This window comes from Lissotriton vulgaris, chromosome 5 (assembly GCF_964263255.1).
Source record: "Lissotriton vulgaris chromosome 5, aLisVul1.2, whole genome shotgun sequence".
Classification (NCBI taxonomy): Eukaryota; Metazoa; Chordata; class Amphibia; order Caudata; family Salamandridae; genus Lissotriton; species Lissotriton vulgaris.
The window spans coordinates 316779513-316806279 of NC_141693.1; the positions used below are offsets into that span (position 1 = coordinate 316779513).

The window sequence follows — 26767 nt, forward strand, 5'->3', positions numbered from 1 at the left end:
CTCTTAGAAGGGTTATGTGAGCTTGTTTGGTCCGGAGTAGTCCCCCAGCACCACTTCAGAATTTCAATTTTTGGATTCCAGCATGTTTATAACTGGGTATAGCCAAGGTAAAGGAATGCAACAATCTTCGCTTTGAGATTATGATGCTGATGTGTACTGCCAGGGGTGTCACAAGATGTCCGTGTATACTTGGGGCCCGATGTAGGTGGCCATTTACCGGCCGGTAACGGCCAAATTCGGCAGTTACCGACCGGTAAATGGGTTTTCCAGATGTAGGGGACCTATATTTTACCGATTCTGTAAATTTACCGAAACGGTAAATTTACAGAATCGGTAAAATACCGAATCAGTATATTTACCGATTCGGTAAATCCACATGTAGGTGGCACTCCTAAGAGCGCCACAGGCCCTTAAGAATCGGTATTTTACCTCCCAATACTATTGGGTGGTAAAATACCGAATTTAGGTGTGCATGCACATCTGTGCATGCACACCTGTGCAATGTGACTCACAGACATGCCCTTAGGGCATGTATGTGTGCCACATGGCACACATGTCCGGAATTGGGGTGCCAGAGGGTGTCAAAGTGACACCCCCTGCACCCTTGCTGAAATCGGTATTTACCGAATCGGTAAATACCGATTCGGTAATGCCCATTGATTCCTATGGGCTTCAATGCCCATTGAAATCAATGGGCATTACCGAATTGGTATTTACAGAATCAGTAAATACTGAATCTTAACGATTCGGTATTTACCGAATCTGTATTATCTACACCCCCCCCCCCTCTATTTTACCACTTCTTAAATACCGATTCGGTATCATTCGGTATTTAAGAAGTGGTAAAATTTAATTACCTACATCGGACCCTTAGTCAGAAACCACTGAAACGTAATATCAACTCCTAGTTTAGTTTATTGACGCTTACTAGCTGAGCAAGGGCTGCTGATATTCTGATACCATGCCTTGTACATAATATATCATTAATGCTTTTTCTTTCTAGAATGTCGCATTATCATTAGGCCTTGACAGAAATTTTAAATACACCAGAGTAATCAGATTAATTTTGGTAGTTAACAAAAATTACACAATTTCACCTGCCTGTGTAATTTAGCGTAATTTGCGGCAAAAATGCATACGCAAAGAGCACAGGAAAAGAACGCGAGCAGCTTCTGATGTCCACAGTTCATATTCGGTTGCATTTAGCAATTTTTTCTCTTAGTGCAAAATCTATCTTTGGATGCAATTTGCACTAAGAAAGTAGTGTTAAATGCTGAAGTATGCTCCTCATGTAATTTCCCATAATCTCGCATAATTTTGTTATAATTCCACTACATAAAATTACACGAGTTACGCCCACCTCTACCGTATTGCATGCAATCCCAAAAGCTACCTCCCACTTTATTTTTTAATACAGCTTTTATATATGAACATGATTTAAAACTTTAAATGGTTCTTTCCTTTCTGTTTTTTTAAAATGAACTCTCGTTACCCCGATTCTTAGCATGCCTCCTCTAGCTGGGGTTACCCATGCAACCTAACAATACTTAATCCCCACTAGTTTATCTGCCCATCCCACCAACCATTTGCATGAGCTCACATAGCCCCTATTCATGTTCACACCTAACTCCTATTAATCTAAACCACAACAAAGAAACTGGACTAAATGCTTGGAATGATGTCCTTGATAGTACAAGATTAATCCCAATAACATACAACAATCAATAACTTCCATATGACCACTAAACGTGAGTCCTGGTGTAGCAGGCTTCTCACCATAAAGTGCCTCACTGCCTCATTAAGTGTAGTAAGCACTATATAAATCAAAATACAGTACAACTAATAAACCAATTAGACCAGAACATATTTGCTCCACTATCCCTCAAATAATAGTGTGTTTTTTATCCTGATACTTTCACTATCAGTGAAGGAAACAAACTAACACGATTCTGGCAATAATAAACAAACAGGAAGAGGTAATGAGCATAGTTCATCTGGTAGCATGAACAAAGCATGTTACAGGACCTAATGACTTTGTAGAAAGAGCAGATAAAGGAGAAATATTTCAGTCAGTGTTCAGATTGCACACAGAGAGCTTTGGTACCTTTGGTATAAAATGTACCACAGGATTATAGAAGATACTGTATCTCTATCCGATTTTGGGGCATATTTACATTAATTAATCCTAAAAAGAGAACACAGAGAGTAAGTATTATTGGTCATTTGACCATCACAATGGAGGCCCAAGTTTTGAGGGTTGTATGACATTACAACACATGCTAATACATCGCATGCCATTACATCGCGGTTTTTACAACGCAAGTCGTTACAACGATTGCGTTAGAGGGCGCTGGACTTAGGAGTAGTATAATTTACTATTCCAACTCCAGTCTACATACAGTAGGGAAGGTGTTGGATAGTAAATGATACTATTCCTTGTCCTAGAGCGCCATCCAGCGCAAGTCGTTGTAATGACTTGCGTTATAAAAACCGCAAGGTAATGGCAGCGCGATGTAACGACTGCGTTGTAAACAACGTTTCCCAGTTCTGAGCATCCCTGAACATGTACAGGGTTGCAAGACATAGCCAAACGTTTCTGGGAACAAGTGTGCCAACACTGAACATGGCAAACAATTGTTTTACTCCTTCTCGCCTTCCCCGGTGCCCTACCCTGAGAAGCAGAAGAGAAATAACTGTCCTCTGAGCCTTCATACCCCATTCCTTGACAATGCTTCTCAAATGTTACTACTGCATGGAGGGAGCAAAGAGAAGGATTTAGGAATGCATGTCTTGAGTCGAAAATACTTGATATGACATGCACATCTGGCAGTCACAGAAGAACTATAATTAGCATACTGAAGTGCATGGCATGTAGCCTATTTGACTAACGACTGGGGTGTGTGGAATACTTGTGACAAGAGTTGAGCAAAGATGGCAACTTTCAGATTAGTGAACTTTGTGATGCATGTGAACTTCTCACAACCTACCTTTGGGAACAGTTTGCAGCAAAACATATTTTGCAAGAAAATGTCTTCATGCTTATAATTTTTCTTCAAAACAGCTTTTTTCCTCCTACAAGACTCACTGTTTGCTGAATTTCAAATTACACAAAGTTCGTGGAATTCATAAAAGTTGTCAAGTTTAAAAAAACAAAATCACATAAGCAAAACCTCATAATTTGCTACCCTACTCCTGATCATCATGGAATCGACATTGAAGGGATATTCCAGACTTTCTCATGTGACTCCTTAAAATTAATCCTAGCACGAAACAGATGATAGGTCTATGGTACCCTGGAATTACTGATGGACAAGTAAGGCCTATCTCCGACCAATGGTAAATTCCAGTCAGTTGGGGAGTCACTAAGGAAAAACAAGATGTTTGTGTAGACTACAAGTAAATAGAGATTTATATTGGATGCTAAAAAATCTGTTCTCCAAACTAGTCCTGAGAATTTTAAACCTCCGGAATATGTTGTAGTCTCTGGTTTTGCTTTATATATTTTATATATTATTATGATAGTTCAACCTTGAGTTATTTAATCTTTTTCATTGCCTTACGTGTTTATATTTGATCAGCAAGTTTATATTGTTATTTCCCCCTTTTTTCTCCCTCCTCCTTCTCTGGTATTTCTCCCTGCTTCCCCCTTTTAATATACAAGAGTATAAACAGTTTTCTTTTATTTCAAGATATTAATATGCATACATTTCTCTTATTTACTTCTGGTATTATCTATATTCACTTTTTTTGTTTATTTTTGTTTAAGAAGTTTGCATTACATTTTTCAAATACATAAGAGAAGAGAGAAATGGAAATAATAAAATGGGGAAGGGGTAAAAGCCATAATAAAACACACATAACATAATTAAAATAAACAATCAGGCAAATACCATATGATAAAATAGGAATATTATTATTAAAGAGAAGAAGAAAGGAAAGGAAAGGAAGGTAGGAAAGAGAAAGAAAGAAAGAAAGAAGAAAAGAGAGATAGAGAAAAATACAGGGAAGGAAGAACCAAAATGGTGTGGGAGAATAGTAGAAAAAAGGAGAGAAAAAGAATCAATGTATAGGAGAGTGTGAAGAAAGATAAGTAGTGAAAGGAAGCCAAAGAAGATCAGATTTAATTTTTTGAGAAAGAAAAGAGGAGGAAACAGTAGAAATCCTGTGTTCATCACAAATAATATTCCCCCAAGTTAGCAAAGAATCCTTAGAATTGTCTTTCCAGGATTATAGAATAACTTTAAAAGCTAATGCAATAAAAAGATTAAATAATCTGGAAACAGAAGATACAACATCCACATCAGGTGATATGGAACCGAGAAAAACATTATCTATACTCACTTTTATGTAACTTTACTTTTAATAAAGCTGATTAAACTTAAAAAATTCTTAACGGGCCATCCAGTGAATGACGTCATAATAAGTCTAAAAAAACAAGCTAACATCATCAAACAATGAAACATTCTAGAAAACCTATTTGTGGTGATTGTTAATGATGTAGGACGGAGAAAGGAGAACTTTAATTTCACTTAAATGGACGACTCCTTTAAGCAGAAATCTTCATTGGTTCATATTTTTTGGTCACATGTTTAGAGGTTTCACACCAGTCCTTTGCTAGTGGATTTCATAGTCTTTAAAATCTTTTGTTTTTCCCAGCGCCCTTTAGTAAATTGTGCCGCCTTTGAGTCTGTACTGATTAGTTATAAAATCCTGTTCTTCCATATCACCTACCGCAAATCCAATGCAACAGCAGAGCTGCATACAAATTCAAAGATACACTTGTCTTAACTTGATTCCCCACAAAGATCTGCCCAACGTTCTCACTGTTTAATATGACTGTATTTATATTTCCTCTAGTTACATTTGCTTCTTAAGATTTATGAGTTAGAACCTTGAGGAAACTTAGCTCCAGATTTATGAAGGGCATGGTATCAATGGTTGACAAGTTTGGAAAATAGTTGCAAGTTGACATGGATGTCATTGGTGTAAGAGAGACTGGAAATGCCTAGTTGACCATAGAAATTACATTATTGCTGTGCATTATGACCCGTATAACAAATAGGGCAAATTTTTTCTTCTTTGCACCTTAAAGCAGGAACTCTAGGTGCAAACAATGAAAGTGCACCCTATTATGACGAATGCGCTGCCCTCAGGGAAGCCGTGAACTCATGCTGCCCTAGGGCAGCGTATTTAGTGCAATATGTTTCTCTGTGCAGGAGTCAGCCCGACTGCGGGGCATATCATCAAGGCCATGCGATAATTATCGCTCAGCGCTCTTATTGCAAGGATAATTATCACTAGCCAACTCTGGATTTTATCGCGGAGATATCGCTTATCTCCAAAGCGATAAAATTCAGAGCGCAAGCTGCCAATTGTGCGATTATCATTGGAAATACAGCGATAATCGCACAAAGTTTGGCGAAAGCTTGTTGATAGGGCAAGGCATACTTAACCATGATATCCACCTTACATAGGATATCATGGCTAAGTCAGTTTTGAAGCAGGCGTAAGCAAAGTAGCGATATCGCTACTTTGCTTGCCGCTCTCCAGGTTAGCGTGCCCATTGATAATTGGAGAAATGTCGCTTAACGACATTTCTCCAGTTATGTCAGGGCAGGAACGCCCACTTTGCATCTCATTAGAGATGCAAAGATGGGCATTGGGGATAGGTCGATAATGAAAGGATTCACACGATAGCGTGACCTTGCTTATAAAGCGTTAACATTATCGCTGCTTTCCGTCCAAAAACAGACGCTAAAGCGGTGATAATTTTATCTCCGGGCTTGATGATATGCCCCTGCATTTTGAAGAGGAATAAGAGATTCCCCTGCAGGCAGATGCAGTGAGTGACTGCACCTGCCTGCAGATAGATGTCAGGGGGGTCTATGAGACCCCCTTTCAGCCCTTCAGATGGTTTTCCTAAGGGGGCACACTGACAGTGCAGCACCTTTTTGTTGCGCCCTTTCAGTGCGCCTTCTAGGTCAGTTTAGCCTCTGCACCCGCATCTGTAATACGTCCCTGGAGCACATGCAAAGGGATTCCCTCATGTGCATGGGGCCACACCCCCACGCAAATGAGGGAACGCCCTCTCCGAATAGCATTGGTGATACATATCCACCAGTGCTGTCACATCACAGAAGGTGCCATACAAGCATCTGCAGTACTTTCTGTAATACCCAAGCGCCGCAAGGGTGCCCAAAGTGGGCGCACAACTCTTGCACCCTTGGGGTACTTTCTGTAAAACGGCCTCTGAATTCTATGGCTGGAAAATGCACAGAGGGTAGAAAACAGAGATGTAGACAGACAGCACCAGAATGGAAGCATGGCTTACTTCTAGTCATTGGGAAAGTCCAGCACTCTGAAATCCCCAAGAATTTCTCTGTGATTCAGTGCTATATATATATATTCTGAAACCAATTCTGCACCCTCATTATTACTTATAGATCCAGGAATCAGTTTTGAATCCTAAGAAGGCATTGTATTAATCTAGCACACATATCTATCAATGTCTTGCTATTTACCTGTATTTCAAAGGACTGTGGACATCTGTTTTGATGGACTGACTTGCGTATTCTGGTCTATAGGAACCACACCAAACCTAGAAAGGAAAATTAAATAATGTTAATTTAGATTTAGCTCATTCTATTTCCTACTACTCTTCATACGTTATATGGCATATGGAGGCAAGGGCAGAAGAGAAGGGCGTGGGACAGTATACCACTTGTCACCACAGATGTTGTAATTGACCACTGCATCACCTATTGATGGAGCAATGTTAGCTCCATGCTATGGAACTAGCCTCACCAACCTTCTTCCATGGGAGACACTATCTAGGATTCTCCCAAAAGAGAAAAGACAAACAACACAATCATCCACAATTTGAACGACAAAAAATATCTATTTTGACCATTCAGGAACTTTGAGGTTTTACCATTTCCCCAACAAACACTATACACGTGACTGAAAAAAGTAAGATGCTGTGTTTTTACTGCGTAGGTACATTACTGTTTTTCAAAATGATGAATCTTATCATAAGAACAACTCATTAGGCATGACAAAACTTTTCCTACCTGAGCAAAGTTGAGGAAGAAGAGCTGCTTGTGTGTAAGATTAAGTCCAGGCAGCTTGGGCTCCTTCCCCTCACGTTCCACCCATTTCAGGTAGGCCTAAAAAAAGAGACAATTTTGAGTAAACATTTATGCTTGACATGTTTTTCCACTCTAAGCCATTATCTATTCTGTCCCTGCCCCACAACCCGAAGCGCTGGAAGTAGGGGTGCACGGGGTGATGCAACACCTCCAATATCCTTGATGGTGTTCAGATGGAGAATTACGAAAAAGCTGTGGAGTATTTACTGTGGACTGAAGTACAAACTTTCAGTGACAAAGTGCTACTAATTAGTATAACCTCTGTGATGTGTCTACTGTTCCTTTCTCAGACTAAAAATTCTGGGTATCTAATAAGCAACACTCTTGTTGAGGTAACAGTGAACGTATTCAAGAGATTTTCAAAAACATATGCAAATATAGACACGTACTTGCTCTACAAAGTAAAGAATAAATATCTCAAAATGCATATAAGCAGCGTGACTCAATGTCTTGGCAAGTATGCTATGGCACACATGGAAGCAAGGAACATGGGCCCCATTTGCCGTGCTTTGTTAATGAAACACTGTCACAACTGGAGTGGAGATTGATCCTCACTCCCATCGGCACTGGTGCCACTGCACGTATAGCACTTTGGTGAATACATTCCTGGAACGGAAAGTAGAGCAGAGGGACTCAAGTCAGGTGACATGGATGGTCAGCACCCCTACTTTGAAAATGGTTCCAGTACTACTGCCCCCAGCATAGTTACATTAATACAAATGGGATTAACTTCCACTCCCATTTATTCCCCCTAATGAAGTGGAGTTGTATCATTTTGTGCCAATATGGGTGGTTATTCTAGTTTGGCATCTGATCCTCCTATCCAGCATTTCAGCCCTTGGGCACAGGCAGTTCACCCATTGAGAACATTTAGTAAAACGTTTTGGTAAACGAGTACCAACCATTCTAAGATTGCACAATTGTGTATTCCCTTCCTAGTAGTCTGGGGCCCCTCATGAATATCTTCATGTATGATATTCCATGTTTAGGTCAGGCCTAGGCAGCGCATGCTTTGCTCTGCGAGGCATGCATGCTGTAATCTAGACTGTGACTTGAAGCACCTCCCATCTTTTGTTCGTGCCCTTCATAAATGCATTCTTTTGGTTGGTCAGCATGCTTAATTAGTCCAGCCTTTTTGTGTTTCAAACCCTCCCAGGAGACTGCCCCGTTACACATGGCCTTACGACTTTTTTTTATATAGGTTCCGTTGTGCACACTTTTTTTCTTCATATTTGCCTCAACTTGTTTATAGGCACAGCGCCCACTTCGCAGACGATGTGCTTCATCTTTAAATTGGCATTTGCATTGCTGGTTTGATTATCGTTTTACTTTGAAGGCCATGCACATTTTAACGATGTGCCCACTTTCATTTTCACCATTGTGTCTTCTTTCCTGCTCAAGGCAGCCTGCTCGCCCTGTGCCGCCCCTCCCTTCAACCGCCCTCACCGCCCCTCCGAGATCGTCACAGGATTTTGAGCCTACGCAGAGACTTGAACTCCCGGGCTGGCATCTCTGGCTGCAAGCCCTTTGCAGCATGTTTGATGCCGTTTCATTGCTGTTTGTTAAATGTTGCCAGATGGGCGAATTTATAAGCACAAAGTCTGATCCGGTCACATTGCGTGCTATCCCTGACCACCCCCTCACCATTTTCATTTTCACCATTGCGTCCTGTTCCCTCCTTGCCCTTTGCTGTTTCTCCCTACCCCTTCACCTCACCCCACCACCCCTTTGAGATCGCTTTTTGTATTTGAAGAAATTTGCTCAAAATCCCAGGACACTTGCTCATCAGCGACTCAGCACCATGAAAGCTATGGGGCCGCACAATGCGCTGCATTACTAAATCCTTATAATGTCCCAAAGGTGAGTCCTATTGCATTGCAAATGCTTTTTTAGCTCCTAATTTATTTGATAACTTCAATATGATACAACTAAATGTGTTTTACAGTATTCTGTGAGTTGCAGTACATTGCGCAAGCTCCATCATGCCTCTTCATAAGGGCATACCAAGGTTGCCAAGATAAGTAATATAGATTTGGAAAATGGACTCTTCCACCACGCTACCCTCTCCTAGTGAGTGCAAACTGTGGAAGTGCAAACCGTGGAAGCCCAATCTCCCCCTGAGTGTACTCTGTATTTACCCCCAAATAAAAGCAGTCTTTCAGGCATAGATTTTGCAGTCCATTGTGCACGGTCAGTCAAGATATAATGGTCACCATCATGACTCCTACACAGGGATGTATCAAGGTTACCAAGAGCCCTAATCAAGTCAAAAAGATCTTTATTTCGGCGGTGTGCCATAGAAGAAACAGATTATAAAACCAGTACACAGTAAGTGACAATCAAAGTTCATAATATATGTGAAAATCGCAGCAGTTTTTCCACACAAGCAGTCAGTTAGTGGCATTTCAAAAGTATTGGACACAATTAAAATTAAAATTGTTAAAACAATAAATAAATTCAAATACGTTTTAAAAACATGTAAAATTGTAGAAGGAAACAGTAGGCCACGGGCTGAAAATGCAGGTGGGTGGTCATACAATTAATCGCCTGCGCTTATGCCACATAGCAGCCAAATATTTTGAAAGGGCAAATACAATCGCAACAGTTGTGTCGGTTTTTAGTATTCTAAATGCCTGCATGCATTGTCGAAGGCCTAAGTTTTTGCATAGGGGGACTAGCCAGTAGTTCCTGGCCTGGTGATACCCTGGGCAAAAATACAATGGGGCATATTACCAAGCAATAGCGATAATTATCGCTATTGCTTGGTTAGAGACAAAAATTTACCGCTGAGCTGCGGCGATTTTTATCGCAGATATTATTATTATTATTATTATTATAATTAAGTTTCTAAAGCGCTCAGCTACCCGTAGGTTTCCCGGCGCTAAAACCAAAAGGTGAGGGGGGAAAGTCAGAAGAGAACTATTAGATGTTGAATAGCCAGGTTTTTACCTGTCTGCGGAACCTAAGGTAGTTGGATTCAGTTCGTGTCTGATGGGGGAGAGAGTTCCAGAGTGAGGGGGCCAGCCAGGCAAAAGATCGGCCACCCATTCTGGCTTTTTTAATTCTAGGAACTGAAAGTAAGTGTTGGTTAGAAGATCGTAAATTGCGAGGGGGATGGTATAGTTGTGCCAAGGGGTTGAGATAAGGTGGAGCTAGACCAGAATTTATTCTGTGAATGATGCAAAGGGCCTTAAATTTTGTCCGATTTTCAATTCGGAGCCAGTGCAGGGAGCGAAGGGCATTGGAGGTTGAGGAAATGTTAGGTAATTTGCAGAGGAGTCGCACAGCCATGTTCTGGACTGTCTGTAATTTGGTATTACCAAGGTTTATCGCAAATGCATTAAAAATCGGCCGCAATGCATGAATATCGCTGAAAAGTCAGCGATATTCATGCATTACTGAGCTAATGCTCTAAGCCATGATATCCACCTCACATTGGATAACATGGCTAAGAACTGCTCAGGGCAGGTGTTAGCTAAGCGCGAATATCTCCAAAAGTGGGTAATAGGAGATAGCGATTGTAGCGACTGTTTCCAGTCGCTAACATCTTGGCACGCCCACTTTGCATGTCATTAGTGATAAATATCACTGACATGCAAAGTGGGGCCCAAGATGGTCGCTATCTCCTACTAGCTATCGCTAACTGGTGTTAGCGACAGCTAGGTAATAGGGAGATCATTTTATGTCCGCTTTCTTGGCTTTTAAAGCCAAAAAAGCGGAGATAAACCCCCTTGATAATATGCCCCAATACGTGCTCTTCTGTTTTGATATCATATTTACATGCTGGGCAGATTTTCAGTGCCGAGGGTGACCACTTACTGGTGAACGCTCACAGCGGCAAAACACCATGCCTCCACTGGACGTAAAGTTCTTTTGCTAGGGCAGGGTAGATGTCATCCAAAAAATGCTCAAATGCATAGCTATCTTTAACCAAGAGCAAGGAAGCTGCAGTAGAACCAATCTGTGGGTTGCGTAGTACAGCATCAAATCTATCTGCACGAAATATATTCGTTAGCTGTTTGCGCGAGATTTTTGCGCAGCCCTGCTCTGGTTCGGCCCATAGGTCTGTGATTTCTAGACTAATAGCCAAGGAAAGTTCGCCGAACCTGTATATGTCATAATCTCCTTGAGTTCATCTCTGTATTGTTTCAGCTCTGGGGTAACCCAGAGCCTAGGCCTGAATCTCAAGGGTTTTAATCCTAACTCTTCTTTAATTGGTCTGATACCCAGGTCGAGCCTTAAGGGAAGAAGTGGATACTGGACGGTAGAGCTACTAGCCCTCGTAAAAATACATTTTCAGTTGTGGTGATTTCGGACCTGACGGAGTGGCCCCACAATTCACCCCCATACATAATGACGCCCCTAGCTTGAGCCTTATAGACCTTCTTGGGAGGGCCAAGAGGTTTAATTGTAGATTTGTTTGAGAGTTTAAGAATGCCACCCGAGAGTTGGGCCAGTTTTAACTGTGACTTAATCTGCTGGGGGCCCCATGTAAGATTTTCGTTAACTGTGACCCCAAGATAGTCAAACGTGGTTACCCTTTCCAAAGATGTAGTCCCTAGAGTAGGGTTTGGTCGAGTGGTTCTTGGGGGGTTGAAGATCATACATTTTGTTTTCAAAGAATTGATCTCCAAACCTCGGTTTGGTACAAAATTCCTGAAAACCGTCCAATATTCTCTGTACCCCCATGGCAGTTTTAGACAGCAGGAGAGTATCGTCAGCAAACATGACTGCCGGGAACGTATTCCCTGCCAGTTTTGGAGTGTCATTATAAGGAACACCATTGAGGTGCTTGATTACTCCATTGATGTAGAGGCAAAACAGGGTTGGTGCAAGCACACAACCCTGCCTTACCCCCCTGCCAACTGGGAATCTGGATGAGAGTGTGCCAATTTTCCCACATCTTACTTAGCCAAAATTGGCCTCATGTAGCCTCATCAAAATAGACAGAAGGTCCGTGGGAATGCCAAGATCAAGAAGGACTGTCCAGAGTTTGCCCCTAGGAACGAGGTCGAAAGCAGAGCGGAGGTCCACGAATACCATATAGAGGCTGCCACCCTCTATTCTCACTGTTTTCCACAAAAGAAGCTGTAAACGAAAAATTTGGTCCACAGTGGAGGTATTATTCCTAAACCCCGCCTGATAGGGGCTGAGGATTGCAGACTCCTCTATCCAGTTCTGCAACCGATCCAGAATTAGTCTAGCAAAAATCTTCTGGGGGACGTCGATGAGGCTGATCGGTCTGTAGTTGGAGGGGAGCATAGGAGAGCCCTTTTTAAATATGAGCACAATCTCTGCGCCCAGCCAAGTACGTGGGACCGTCATGCCTCTCAAAATCGCATTGAACAAAATCTGGAAATATGGGCCCCAGATTTTCTGTTCCTGCCTAAAGAGATCCCCCAGAAGTTTGTCCAAGCCCGGGGCTTTACCTGAAGCAAGTTTGGAAATGACATTACAGACTTCTGATACCGTGAACTCAGTTGTCTCAAGGGGCAGTGTCAGTGTGACCTGGGCGACTGGGTCCTGAGTGTGGTCAGTTAGTCCCTCAGTGGAGTATAGAGCCCTATAGTGACCTTCCCAGACCTCTGGAGCTATGTTTGGTTCTATTGCTGGTTTCCTCTCACTGGTACCATTGTTTATTATGGTCCAAAATTTACGGGAATCTCTAGCCTCAAGTGCCTGAGATAAGCTAGACCATTTTTCACAGTCCCACTATTCCTTGGCGCAATTGATCAACCGTTTGTATTGCGCCCTTCTGGATTTAATTGTGGATCTATCATTTTCTTTTATGGCCAGCAATAGCTCTTTTTTAGCTTTCCTACACGCCGGGTTAAACCAAGAGGAATGAGGCTCCCTTTTTGACCTCCCGACACTCAAGGGTTAAGTACCTCTGCCAGGTTTAGCAGGACGCCCTTGTTGCATGCCTCCAGTTTAGAAAGATAGTCATATGGTGGTGCTAAGCTGATTAGCGTTGCAATTTCACTAAGCAAGGGAATTATTGAGCTGTAAAGTTTCCCCAGTAGTTCCGGATGTTCAACTAGTTTGTGCCAGCTGACTCTGCGCCTATCATTAGAGATGGTAAGATTGCCGTCATTGGCTTCAGAAGATAGAAGGTCACTCCCCCTACTATAGGGTATGCCCATGGTTAAGCTAAGGGCGTTATGATCACTTTCTGCTCTTATAACAACATTAAAGTCAATGACAAATGGCATAGTCTTGTCTCAACCAAGATATAGTCCAGAAGAGACGTTTGTCCCGGTTTGTTATAGGTGCATTTAGGTGGGATGTCGGAAGGGCTACGGCCATTGCATGCTCGTAGAGAGTGGTTTAAAGTCAGTGCCGTAATTTGAATCGAAAGCGGGGACCATGCCTTGGGAGCAGGAGCCTGGGACGCGGGAATAGACCAATGCTCATCCTCTGCGGTTAATACTTAATCATTTAGGCCCTTGAGAGGTTCATAGTGACAGTTTAGATCACCGCCCACAAGCAAGCGAGTACCATTTGGAATTGTTGGAATAAAAATGGATAGGTCCTCGATAGTGCTTGACTCGCTGGCAGGACTTACAGGGCGGGAATATACATTATTCAACGCGAGTTTAAACACGTTGGGCCAGGTGAGGACCACACACTGAATGTCTTTGGAATGAGTATCTAAGACTTTAGCTGTACAACCAAGGTGGGTGCCAACCCAAATAGTAAGGCCCCCAGACGGTCAGCCTTTTCCACCCCAAACAGCCGGTACATGGAATGAAGCAAAGCCTATACGATGTGAATCAGTACGGGCCCATGTCTCCTGAAAGAGACAGACGTCGCTTTCGTCCACAAAGGATCCCCAATCAGGATAGGTCAATTTCTTTGGGAGCCCTGCCACATTCCACGATAGTATTTTAAGTGGAACTGGCCCAGGCCCCCCGCCATTAACCTCCGATGGTGCCTTGCTACCTGTGTTCAACCGGGTCTTTGTGTGCACTAAGGGCATCTGTGGATTATTAGCCTCAACTGCAAGGGTACTAGTTTCACTGCTTCTGTGAGAGGGGAGCTGGATATTGCTAGGACTAGATTGTGTGAGTATAACCTCCCTAGTCCTTCCCACCATCTTGGCCTCACTGGAGCTGTCTCTTTCCCTTTCTTTTGTGTTACCGTCCACCCCTTTACCGGCCATATCGGTGTCTATCACTTCCCCCTGTATGGGCCACCGTCAGTCACCCTGGTTCAGGCTACTGTATCTATTGTGAAGGCTTATTGATACAGGGCCTGGAGAAACTCTATGCCTGTTCTGGCTGGTTACCCCCACCCTACGACGCCCTACCACATTCCAGGGTTGCTCTAGACCTTTAGTGGGACATTGTTGCCCCGGAGGATAAAAGTAGGACAAAGGGAGGGACTGTAGGCTGTGACAGAGTGGGACTGGCCCCATTGACATATGTGAGACACCGTACGTGTGTCTCTAAAATGTATTATTATGTTATGTTATGTTATGTTAACGGTTTTTGGACCGTGCACAGCTGCCCCAGCAAAGGGGCGTCCTGGCGCCAAGAAAGGTATACACAACATCACAAAATGCAACAGAATCAGGGATTTTTATTAAAAAGAAAGGTTTTGATGGCACGTCTGAACTGGAGTAAGTCTTCAGGAGCTCGAATTTCACTGGGAAGAGAGTTCCACAGTTTTGCGGCTACTACTAGGAAGGAGCGGCCACCAATCCTGCTCAGCAAGAAGCGTGGGACAACAGACAAATTCTGGCCCATCGATCTCAAGGATCGAGAAGGGACATATGGGGTCAGTGGATTCATCAGAATAGGTGGGGCCGTGCCTTTCAAAATTTTAAAAGCCAGGCAAAGCACCTTAAACTCGATCCGCCGCGCAACAGGCAGCCAATGGAGCGCTTGCAATGCTCTGGAAACTGAACAACGTCTAGGCAGCCCTAATACCGCTCTTGCTGGGGCATTCTGCACTCGTTGCAGCCGCATAAGTTCCGCCTGGTTCGTACCTGCTAGCAGAGCGCTGGCATAATCTATCCTGGATAGTACAGAGGCCTGGACCACAAGCTGTCTAGTGGGGGCATCGAAAAATTTAGGCACAGGTCTGATACCCCTGATGATGCCAAAACAGGAGGCAGCCACCCTCTTAGTATGGCAGGTGAAACTGAGCGTAGGGTCCAGCCAGACCCCGAGATTTTTTATCTCCATTGCAGGAGAAGGGATCATTCCTAACTTGGGAGGCCACCAGTTGTCATTCCACCATCCAGGTTGCTTTCCGACCACCATAACCTCTGTCTTCTTCGTGTTCAATTGGAGACAGTTCTGGTTCATCCAATTGGCCACCGCACGTAACCCCTCACAAAAGTTGAGGGCTTCCACAGCTGAGTCCCCACTTAATGTGACCGCTGCGTGTCATCCGCATAGGAAACCATTGTCAGGCCCCAGCGTTTGACTACCGCAGCCAGCGGTCTCACATATAGATTAAATAGAGTGGGGCTCAAAGATGATCCCTGTGGGACCCCCAAGGTGAGCGGGTGAGAGGTGGATTTACCGGGTGGTATCGCAACCTGAAAAGATCTGTTGGAGAGGAAGGCGCGGAACCAGCACAAAGCCAATCCCCTAACCCCATCTTCCTCTAACCGCCGCAACAGGATCTCGTGGGACACCGTATCGAACGCGGCACTTAGATCTAGTAACAGGAGTGCCGCAGTTCGTCCGGTATCCAGCACGGAGCGCAGATGTTCGACCATGAACAACAAGGCAGTCTCCGTGCTGTGGCCTGCACGAAATCCATTTTGGGTGGGATCCAAGATGTTAGCTTTGGCGAGGTGGTCAGCCAGGATCCCATTCACGTGGGCTTCGGTGACTTTGGCAGCCTACGGCAGCAGTGAGATGGGGCGATAGTTCTCGGGTTTTATTGGGTCTAGGGTAGGCTTTTTTAGGATAGGTGTAACTACCGCTTGATTCCACTTGGTGGGCACAATCCCTGAGGCCAGTGAGAGGTTGATAAGAGCCAGCAAGGGTGAGCGACATGTTACCTGCATGTTCTTTTTTTAAAATTTTTTTTTATTTAATTTTTTGAAAACCTTTATTGTGCATGAAAAAAAAGGAACAAATACGGGCCTACAACCGTCAGGCCGGCCACGATACTTTGAAGCACAAGTGCAAGCAATACGGTTCCCCAGCGGCATCAGGCGACATAGCAACAAGTAATAGCAGTTACACTGAATGGAATCATGTCGCCGAGGAGAAGGAGCATTGAAGGTTAATTTTTTAAGTTTTTTCCGATCTAAATATAAATCAGTGAAGAATAGGATCAAGGAGAACTGAGTCCGTACATTAGCTTCACAACATGAGTAGGCAGCATCATTAAGAAAACAATAGTAGTGGTGAGCACCCCGTCAATATGGCAGTACAGTGTATAACAACAGGAGCATCAGTCCGCATTTATGCACCACCCACAGCGCCACCCACTCCCTACTAACCCCTGTCGCAGACCCAGAACAGGAAACAGGACAAGAAAGCGCAGAAAGTTTAGAAAAATAAGGCCTATAGAAACTAAACAAGGAAAACTAAATCTCTTCCCCCACCCTACACCAATGCGGAGGCTACGGCCTACCCCCCCCCCCGACAATGTGCCTGTCGCCCATTAAAGAACCCGAAATATAGACCAAGAAAAGAAAGAAAAGAAAAAGAAAACGATATGAAAAATAGAAGATTTTTAACTCTTGAAATATAGGGAGGAAGAAAAGAACAAGCTATTCTACCACTCCCAAAAAAGAGAAGGAGACGGGGAGGAGCCCACACAATAACAGATCTCCCGGACTCCCAGCCATTTGCAACTCCCACACCGAGTGAGACAATAATATCGAAATGCATAGTACCAAAAGGGGAGCAGAATCAGGTACACCCAGGTCCCCGAGTCAGTACATGAATCACCACCCCGTCTATAAAGATAGGCAACAGGATATGTACAGCTCCACCCCACTTACGAAGGTGCCAGGATAGACAACAGTAGCAGAACAAATGTGGGGAGCCATAACTACAACACTCGCCAGAGAGGCGGCCCAGTCCGAGATCGCGCCAGACAGACCAACAAAAATTAGCACCCGGAGACCCCTAGCTCTAATCAGGTCGCGAGCGACCACTACACCCTGGTACCCGACAGAAGCCCGCCCCAGCTGGAACAAAGGAACAAGATGGCCGCCTTAGGTAGCGCAGAGACAAAGAAGAGCAAAATGGACGCCACCCTCAGCAAACAGTCCCCCGTCCCAATGAACCCCTTTGACAAAACAGTCAGGCACCAAAGAGAATGTGGCGGAGCCAGTAGCTCACAATTCACCAGGATAGCCAGTTATAGCGCCGACTGTGCCATAGACAAGGGTCGCAATGTCACGAAGGATGCCTTGAATGTAAGAGCAAAGCAGTAACCAGCAATGACAGAGACGGATGGGGGAAAACAACCTTCATTATGCGTGTGATCCGTGCAGCCACTATATATAGCATTCTAAACCCAATCCCCGCCAGGCAAGAAAGCAACACAACTAGGAAACTGCCTAACCCTGGCCCGATCTCGGATGCCCCTCTGAGCCCAGCCCTCGATGAATGCCAACCCCCTCCACAACAGAGAAACAAAATGGGGGCAAAGAAGAAGGGGGAGACTCGTAAATACTAAATGGTCGGTGCCAAATACCCAACAGTGCAGTGGTCGCAGCCAAAAGAGTCTCCAAGTTGTTATGATAGCACAAATACATCAGGGGAAAGAACGGAGGCTTCAATGAGAGAGTCTTGAAGGGAGCCAGAAGTCGCCTAGCCGGCAGCCTCATTGTCGACAGTGGAAGCGAATACAAAAAATCAGTCCCCGAATGTGAAAACAATGTAGCACAGGCAGAGTCTGTAAGCGGTCTTCTACAGGCGTCAGTCCAGTCGTCCCGGGTCTCTCCACCGCTGGAAGCGCTTGGCAACGTAGTAGCAAACTCAGGCACCAGCAGGGGATAGTGCAACTGTTGCTGGGAGCAGTCCCTCCGCATCAGCTCCAAGTCGAAGGCTATGTCGTCGAGTTTCTTGCTCAGCCTGTGGGAGCCATGAAGCAGCGCTGATCGCAGTTCGCCAAGGGCAGACATGATATCGCCATAGGATAGGGTAGGCTGTGGTCCGTCTGTGCCTGGGATAGAAGTGGGTATAGTCAGTGCAGATCCCGGCCCGGCCATGGTGCCGCAGGCACAGGGCGAGGGTGGGCAGTCTCCTCCATTCCGTGAGTTAACGAGTACATCCACAGCGCCCCCAAGCCGGTCACAAGAACATGGGGGGGTGCGACAGGAGTCAGCAGTTGCCCCGTCTCCCATTGCAGCCAGCTATAGCCCAGTGTCGCCAGTGAGGGGCCCCCGCCGGCCTGAACAGGCAATCAGGGCAAACGGGCGGTCCACCGAGTCCGGGCAAGTCCCGCAATGGAGTCCAGGCAGCCCTCACCCAGCACGTAACAAAGGAGCCGGTCGTTCAGTGTATTCCACCCTCCAAGCGCAAGGTAGCGCGGTACACAGCACTCCACGGCAAGCAGTGCGCCGTGGTCCGCGATCGAGAAAGAAGCAGCTCCTCACAGACTGTGGGTGTCCTGCAGGCAGGCCGGCCGTCTCCGCTCCGTCGAGGTCCGGTATCCGGCGGCGATTCACACCGGGGTAATGGCGTCGGGGCGGGCAGCGGTCTATCTTCGCATTCCGACCGAGCTGAGGTGTCGGAGGGACATGGGTGAAGTCAGCGCGCAGTCCCCAATCAAACAGCCGGTGGATTGAGCAGGATATCAGGCAGGATAGTAACAAGGGGCTCAAGGGCTGGCGGAGCCGGGAGCTTACACGTCTGCTCCGGTCGCCATCTTGGCTCCTCCCCCTACCTGCATGTTCTTAAACTGGGCCAGTTTAAGAGGGTCTACAGGGGAGCCGGATTTAATGGTGCATGATAGTTGGAAAGGTGCGATAGATTGCTTGCACCTTTTGGTCAAAGAAAGAGGCCAGACTTTCGCAATGAGAGTCTGTACAAATTTCCGCTGCAGAGGTCCTCTTAGTCGTAAGGTCCTTTAGGACCTTAAAGATTAATTTAGAGGGGTTAGGGCTGTTCCGAAACTCCTGCGCATAATATGCGGCACGTGTTCGACAGACCGCTCTATGATATGCCTTAGTTAGAGTGAGGTAGCAGGTTTTAAGCGCGGGGTCATAAGCTTTCCTCCATCGCCTCTCTGCTTGCCTACAGTCTCTCTTGAGAGACGCTAAGGTCTCATCGTACCACGGGCTATGAACTTTAGTCCGGCAGTTGGAGCGTACCAGGGGAATTAGAAAGTCTAAGGCCATGGCAATCCAATTGCAGAATGAGTCATACCCACAATCAACATCCGAGAAGGGAGGTAAGGGTGTCTTTCCTAGTAGAAGATAGAAGTCTTCTAGTTTTAATTTATTCCACTGGCGTGAAAGAGTGGTTTTATTCTGTGTCACAAAGAGAGGATCTGACACGGGAATGGCTGCCTTTACCAGCATATAGTCCGTCCATGTCAGCTGGACAGGTGGACATATAGTTATGTCCTCTAAGTTGGTGAAAAACGGGTCCAGTATATGCTCACCCAAATGGGTGGGGGACGACACTCTCTGTAGGAGCTGCAAAGCTTCTAAATCGGCTAGGCAGCTCCGAATAGAGGGTTGAGATGTGCAATCAAAATGCAGGTTAAGGTCACCTACCACATTAAAGTTCGCACAGCCGAGAGCCTCTGTGCTAATGACGTCCGGGAGAGCGGCCCTAAAGGCAGCATCGCAGCCCGGAGGCCGATATATTAGAAGACCAGAAAGGCTGTAGCAATGAGAAAGGGAGATTCTAAAACGGGCACATTCGCAACCCGGAAATTTAAGTTCTTTCCATTCGCAGGGGAAACGGCGTTTCACTGCCATGGCGATTCCACCCCCTCTCGAGCCGCGGTTAAGAGTAGCCACGGTATAGTCAGGGGGGACAGCGAGGTTTAATATTGCGATGTCAGCATCCTGTAGCCAGGTCTCGGTCATGAAAAGCACATCCGGGGAGTCATTAGTAAGAATATCAAAGATCTCCGCATGATGTTTGACTAAAGATCTGACATTTAAGCTATATATATTAATAGCATTCACCCCAAACACGTTAATCTGCCGGGATGAAGTTTCTAAGGAACGGATGCGGGAGGGGGGGGGGGCAGGCGCCAACAACAGCAAGTGCACCGATACCGGCCCCTTAGCGGCGCTACCAGCGGAAGAGAACAAGTGGGAAGCCGTTCTCGAAAGGCCAATAAGTCTGCGCTACAATACCTGATGGTAGGAGAGGCCATGACGAGGAAGATAGAGTTCTGCCGCACCTCGCACTTCCTTAGCGCTGACGGGCGCAGACGGGCAGACTCTGGCTTGACTCAGGCGCGAGTCAGGCGCTACCGCTGCGCGTCACCGCTGCGCGGGTGGAGTGAGCTTTAAGTACAGCTAAGAAATGAATACCAACTAAAATGCACAAAAAGCGGCAAGTATTAAAATAACAGAAGCGCTGCGCGCTTGCTAAGGAGAAGTCAAAGAGCGCGTTTGTAAATGCCAGGTAACCTTTCCCAAGGTCGAGCTGCTCACAGTGCTCGCCTTAAGTACAGCCTCACCTGGTCTTCAAACGGAGCACTAGAGCGCTGATTCCGGTGGCGCGCTGAGAACCAGCACCCCCAATATGGCGGCCAAGCGCCACAAGTAGGAAATCGTAAAAGTACAAAGAACTCCGCTCTACAAGCGGTGGGGGGCACAATTAAAGTGCAAGTCTGTGGGCGTTTTATCAAGTTTAAAAACAGGGGCTAAGAAATGAATACCAACTAAAATGCACAAAAAACGGTAAGTATTAAAATAACAGAAGCGCTGCGCGCTTGCTAAGCAGAAGTCAAAGAGCGTGTTTGTAAATGCCAGATAACCTTTCCCAAGGTCGAGCTGCTCACAGTGCTCGCCTTAAGTACAGCCTCACCTGGTCTCCAAAAGGAGCACTAGAGCGCTGATTCCGGGGGCGTGCTGAGAACCAGCACCCCCAATATGTCGGCCAAGCACCACAAGTAGGAAATCGTAAAAGTACAAAGAACTCCGCTCTACAAGCGGTGGGGGGCACAATTAAAGTGCAAGTCTGTGGGCGTTTTATCAAGTTTAAAAACAGGGGCTAAGAAATGAATACCAACTAAAATGCACAAAAAGCGGTAAGTATTAAAATAACAGAAGCGCTGCGCGCTTGCTAAGCAGAAGTCGAAGAGCGCGTTTGTAAATGCCAGGTAACCTTTCCCCTGATTATGCAATCCCCAGATAAGTCCTTTGCCCTGTTACCCACCCATGGCACCCTGCAAACAAGTAAAATGTTGCTAGTTACAGTGGGCGGACGAGGTCTATTTTTGTTGAGCCAGTCTGTAACTTTGTTCTTTAGGGAGATATATGACTCCTCACTTTCATTACTCAGTGCAGGGACCCCAGCTAAAACCACCACATAGGGGCTAGATTCGGGTGGTAGATTAATTTGGATGGGCCTTGAATTGCCAGCACACTGAGTGGATATATTAGGGTCATTGGGTGGTAGGGGGTTGTGACATGGGTTTAGGCCCTGGCCGGCCATGGAAGTAGCCACGGGACACCCTGTAGTGCCTATTGTCACACTGCCAGGCCCTTGTAATTTGAGGTCAAATACAGGTGTCCCAGCCATACCTGCAGCACCAAGATCAAGTACAGCTGGCTCAGCCAGACCCACAGTATTAAGCCATTTAAAGTGACAGGAAGATGGTTATCATTTACCCTTAGTCGTTCCCCTAGAATCCCTTCCGGCCGGTTAGAAGCTTTAGTTAGAATTAATAAATTGGCTACAATTTCATCCAGTTTATGTTTAAGAGGGGCCAGAAGATCAGAAAAAAGAGCCCCCACTTTTGTCCAAACGTCAATGTTCGCTTGGGCATTTTCCACGTCTGGCACCGTAAGATCTACATGTACTGGCACTTGTACAGGTTCTTCGCGGGGTTCCAATGATTGTGGCTCAGCCTCCTCTAGCCTCCTTTTCTTTGGTTTGGTGGGGGGCCTGTTTATCGAGTGGCCAATGTACCGTTTCTTTTTAGTGGCTCCTTTTGATTGGATGGGTGGACTTTTTTCTCAAAAGAGGGACAATCATTGACCTTGTTTTTGGATGGGATCGTTCGGCTGGTGGACTAGACTCTATTACAGGGGCTGTCAGATCGCTTGTCAAGCTGTGGGCCACCCTGAGTGGAGAACAATCGCCCAATGCCAAGCCCTGTGCATCTGAGTTGGCCGGCATGTGTCCATCCCCCAGCTGGCCAAAGTGAGCGTGCAAATCAAGTGATAGCTGCCGTTCTGTTACTGCTATCTCTTGTGCAAGCACGTTAGATGCCTTTGTGAAAAAGTAGTCCAGTGTACCCAGCATGCCCCCACCATTCATGCTCATCTTGTCCTTGATACCCTGCGCCATCTCTAATAAACAGTGGATTTGAGGCCCCAGTGGAAAGAGTCAAATGCTTGACTTACCCAGCAGGGCTGCATGTCCGTTTCCAAGGCCAGAAGTTAAAGAGTGGGCCCGGCCGGCCCGCACTTCTCCGGCCTCGAATGGGCTCAAACGGGCAACCGCGCACGCCACGCTGATCAGAAGTAAGGGGCTAGTTAAATCCACCAGTCGAGGTCAGGGGCGTGGCGGTAGGGCGGCTCTCAGCCCCGCTGTCTCCTCGGAGCGTGGTTCTCCCTTCTCGTGTGCCCTGCTGCTGCTACCGAACTCCAAGCTCCCACGAGCGTCTCCCGCAAACTTTTTCTCCTGGATGAGACTGTATGCAGCACCAGTTGTGAGCAGACTTCCCCGTCGTAGTCACTCTTCAGATTGTTGAGAGTTCGTTTTAAATTTAAATTACAGACTTTAATCATCTCCTCATATCTCGTAGCTCACACAGCCCAGCCTTCAGTCCAAATTGCACTTTTCTTATTAGACTGCTGACTGCTGCCTGCAGCCTATGAGCCTATGAGCTGAAACATCGACTTTGCTGCATCCGGAAACTAAAGAAAACAGAGGCAGAAAATACCTTGCTTCTGGCTGAAATGTGGCCCACGCTGACCTTCCTGCCACATACAAACACTGCTTTTGCAAGCACAGAAGAGAAAGCCGCGGGAGTACCTCTCCGTCCGCAGCTCCTCCACGCCCTCTCAGGCCGCAGCCAAACGCCAAACTCCAACGTAACTCCAAGGTAGCTCAACGTAGCTCCTCGACGCCCTCTCAAGCTGCGGGTTGCCGCGGGACCATACACAGTGTAATTTCTCCGTCCGCAGCCCACCCGTAGCTCCTCAATGTCCACTCAAGCTGCAGCCCTAATACAAAAATTAAAAAATGGACCCTGCCTCCAGCGAGCACAAACTGAGCAAGTCTAATCTCACCCCGAGAATATACACTCTAATTAGCCTCAAATAACAGCAGTCTTTCAACCACAAAGCCAGTTTGTCTTTTTTCTCAAGTGTTCTCAACAGCTATTGTTTCAAAGGTAACACATACAGCTCAAATGCTCATGCACTAATATTGTAAACCTATGTTCATCCTCACAGCCCCAAGTTTAAGCTTCACATTTACCACAGACATATGCTATTGATCGCCACTTCAGGCTCAGAACAGCCACTGCATGCCAGGTTTGACATGTGCATGCCAGGAATCTGATAAAACCTGTGGAGTTGAACAATACATACAACGCAAGATTAGAATGTTTTTCTCATATCTTTCCTTACACGGGTACCATTGAGTGAAACTTTATAATAATTAAATTACTGAACAACAAGAAGCAATTGATTGGCAACACAAGTTGTAAATCAACCGCTCATCATCATCACCCAAGAAGAAACCACTAGCACCTAGTTCATTCATCCCAATGGACCCCTGCCCCCACCACACCTCACCTACTCCAGAGGACTGCAACCCATCAGCGCCATGCTCACACCCATTGCGAATTCCTCCCCCTCTCCCAAGACTTTCCCGAATGCTTGGAAACACACTGTTCTACCATTGTTGAAGAAACCCTCTGCTGACCATTTCATGCTCTATAACTATAGACCATTTCGGGATAAGGTCTTAGAGAAAATTATCAACAGACACCTCAGCCGAATACCTTAATGACTTTCAACTCCTCAACAATACTCAAGAGGTTATTGTGATGTAGGGCAAAATCACTTAATACCGACACCGACTTGGACCGACACCCGGTCGGCAGTCCCGACCGCCTTATTAGGATGCGACTGAACACTGTTTGGGCGCATTTCTATATTTCCATATGGGAGCATGCATTGCAGCCGTAAACTGGCCGTAATGCATGCTCGCATAGTGAAATGGGAAGTGCTGTTCATCCCTGCACCACGTGGCAGGCTCCTCAAGGTGCCTGCCACAAGATGAAGGGATCAACAGGGGGAACCATAGGTGCCCCTCAACCTCCAACCAGAGGTCGTGCACCAAAAGAAGCCCTATTGTTGGCCCCCAAACACACTTTCTGACAAGGTTTCCGTGTCAGATACACCAACATGAAAACCATGTCGGAAAACGTGATCGTACTCTCAAGGGCAGAACCAACAGTAATACAGTGAAAACACTACAAATAAACATCATAACCAGTTTTAGAAAAATAACCAATATTTATCTGTGCACACAAGACCAAAACAATAAAAGAACAACATACAGTAATCAAAAATAGGCACTTTGCAAGTATGACGTAAAAATGCAGTACTTTGAAGCAGGGGCGGTGGGTGACATTTCAAAGTGGTGGGGCGTGAAGTGATTTGCATACAGCACCGTAGCGAGCGAGCGCAGCGAGCGAGCCCGAACCCCAAAAGGGGGCTTTGGGGGGATAATCCCCCCCAAGAAAATTTTGAAAAAAAAGAATAAAAAATCGTGCATTTTCAAGCAAATTTGAGAAAGCAGGAAGGTTAATAAAGCAATTGTGAAAGTGCAGTTATTACATTAATAGATGGCATAACATAGGTAGCTGCTTATTCAGTATAACCACAGAGCTTCATTCATTCCGTCCTATTACGCTCAGGTGCTGAATTCAGACTATAAGACTTTCATGAAAATCTCAGCTCTAAGAGTAGAAGAAGTTGCACAGCAGTTGGGAAACAGCCTTCACAAAGCATTAGGAAAATGAGAGGCAATTACTTTAAAGCAAACTGAAAGCAATGCATCAAGTAGTAACTTAAAGCAATGCATCCGGCAAAACAGTGCATGCAGTCAACCATACAAAAGTAAGCTAAAGCAAGTGTGAACCTGTGAACCTTCACTTTGAAAGCAGGGTGCTAGTCAACAGGCCAGTCACATACATTTAAACTGAAGAAGAGTACACCTCAGCATGCAGGCACCAACATAAAAGCACCAAGCAAGTAAAACAGTTTAATGAAAGAAAAATGACTGGTCTGGGTCTGGATCTGACTTGGTACGAGCAGGATACAAAAAGTAAACGAGTAGGTGGTAACCCACTTCAAGTGAAGGAGCTGTAAGGAACCTAAGCGCACTGGTGTTGATAACAATAACAGGGCAGCTCTGGCTTTCTCAGGGTGGGTGTCAGCTGTGTGATGAAACCAGCATGTGAAGCAGTTACCTCAAACAAACTAAAACCAATGCACTCATCAAGACAAGGAGTTACATGAAATCAAATAGAAAACCACCATCAAGCCAGGTAGTCACCTAAAGGCAAATTGAAGTGACTGCACACTATGGGAAGTGCACTTCACCAGCCAGCCTGTTACACTAAAGGAAAATAAAAACAATGCTCCCAGTAAACAAGACAACATAAATTGAAAATGTTTCCCAGCAGGACCAACAGTCACAAAAAGTAAAGAAACAGAACGAAGTCAGAGGCACTCCAGGAAGCTGAAGACATAGTTATTTTAAACAGCGGCTATGTCACCTTAGCTTATTGACGCGCGCGTTAATAACGCTCATATACTTAATAACGGTCATATACTTAATGCCAGTTGATTGAATTGTTTGTAATGCATTCATTAATACTGCAAACGCTCAACAAAGCTACAAATAACGTAAATTGTGCGCAATGTCAATATCATCATTCCTTTGTTAATGTGATGGTGGATTGATGGGGAGAGGGTGGGTGGATGGATGAAGGGTGTATGGTAGGACTGGTGAAAGGCTGGCTGGATGGATGAAAGGGTGGGTGGATGACGGATGGCTTGCTGGCTGAATGAAAGGGTGGCTGGATGCATGGACGGATGAAAGGGTGGGTGCGTGAAGGATTGGTGGATGGCTAGATGAAATGGTGCATGGATGAATGGATGTTTCAAAGGGTGGATGGGTGAAGGATGGCTGGATGGGTATGTGGATGGATCAAAGGGTGGGTGGATGGATGAATGGGTGGATAGTTTGCAAACAAATACTTAATAATTGCTTCATGTAAGTCTGTACAGGGTGGATGGATGGAATTGCAGGCACACAGCAGAAAAGAAAAATGCATGTTAGAAATCAGATTATAAAGCTGATCACATTTTATGCACAGCGAACCAGACTATCTCGAACACTAATGGTATTTACATAGCACTTCGTACCGCTTTGGGTGGCGTACAGGTGCCTTATCGAACGGGTAGCAAGCGCAATCTG

The 26767-nt window shown here is 45.5% G+C and overlaps 1 protein-coding gene across 2 annotated transcripts in view; it reads right to left on the reverse strand.

Moving 5' to 3' along the window:
* MMEL1 (membrane metalloendopeptidase like 1) overlaps positions 1–26767 on the reverse strand; it is a 1016153-nt gene that overhangs the window by 9631 nt on the left and 979755 nt on the right. For both annotated transcript variants that reach the window (XM_086921554.1, XM_086921553.1), the window contains exons 21-22: positions 7071–7166; positions 6522–6598 (exon numbers count right to left, since the gene is read on the reverse strand). In XM_086921554.1, the coding sequence (XP_086777680.1) occupies positions 6522–6598; positions 7071–7166 (173 nt within the window). The remainder of the gene's footprint in view (positions 1–6521; positions 6599–7070; positions 7167–26767) is intronic.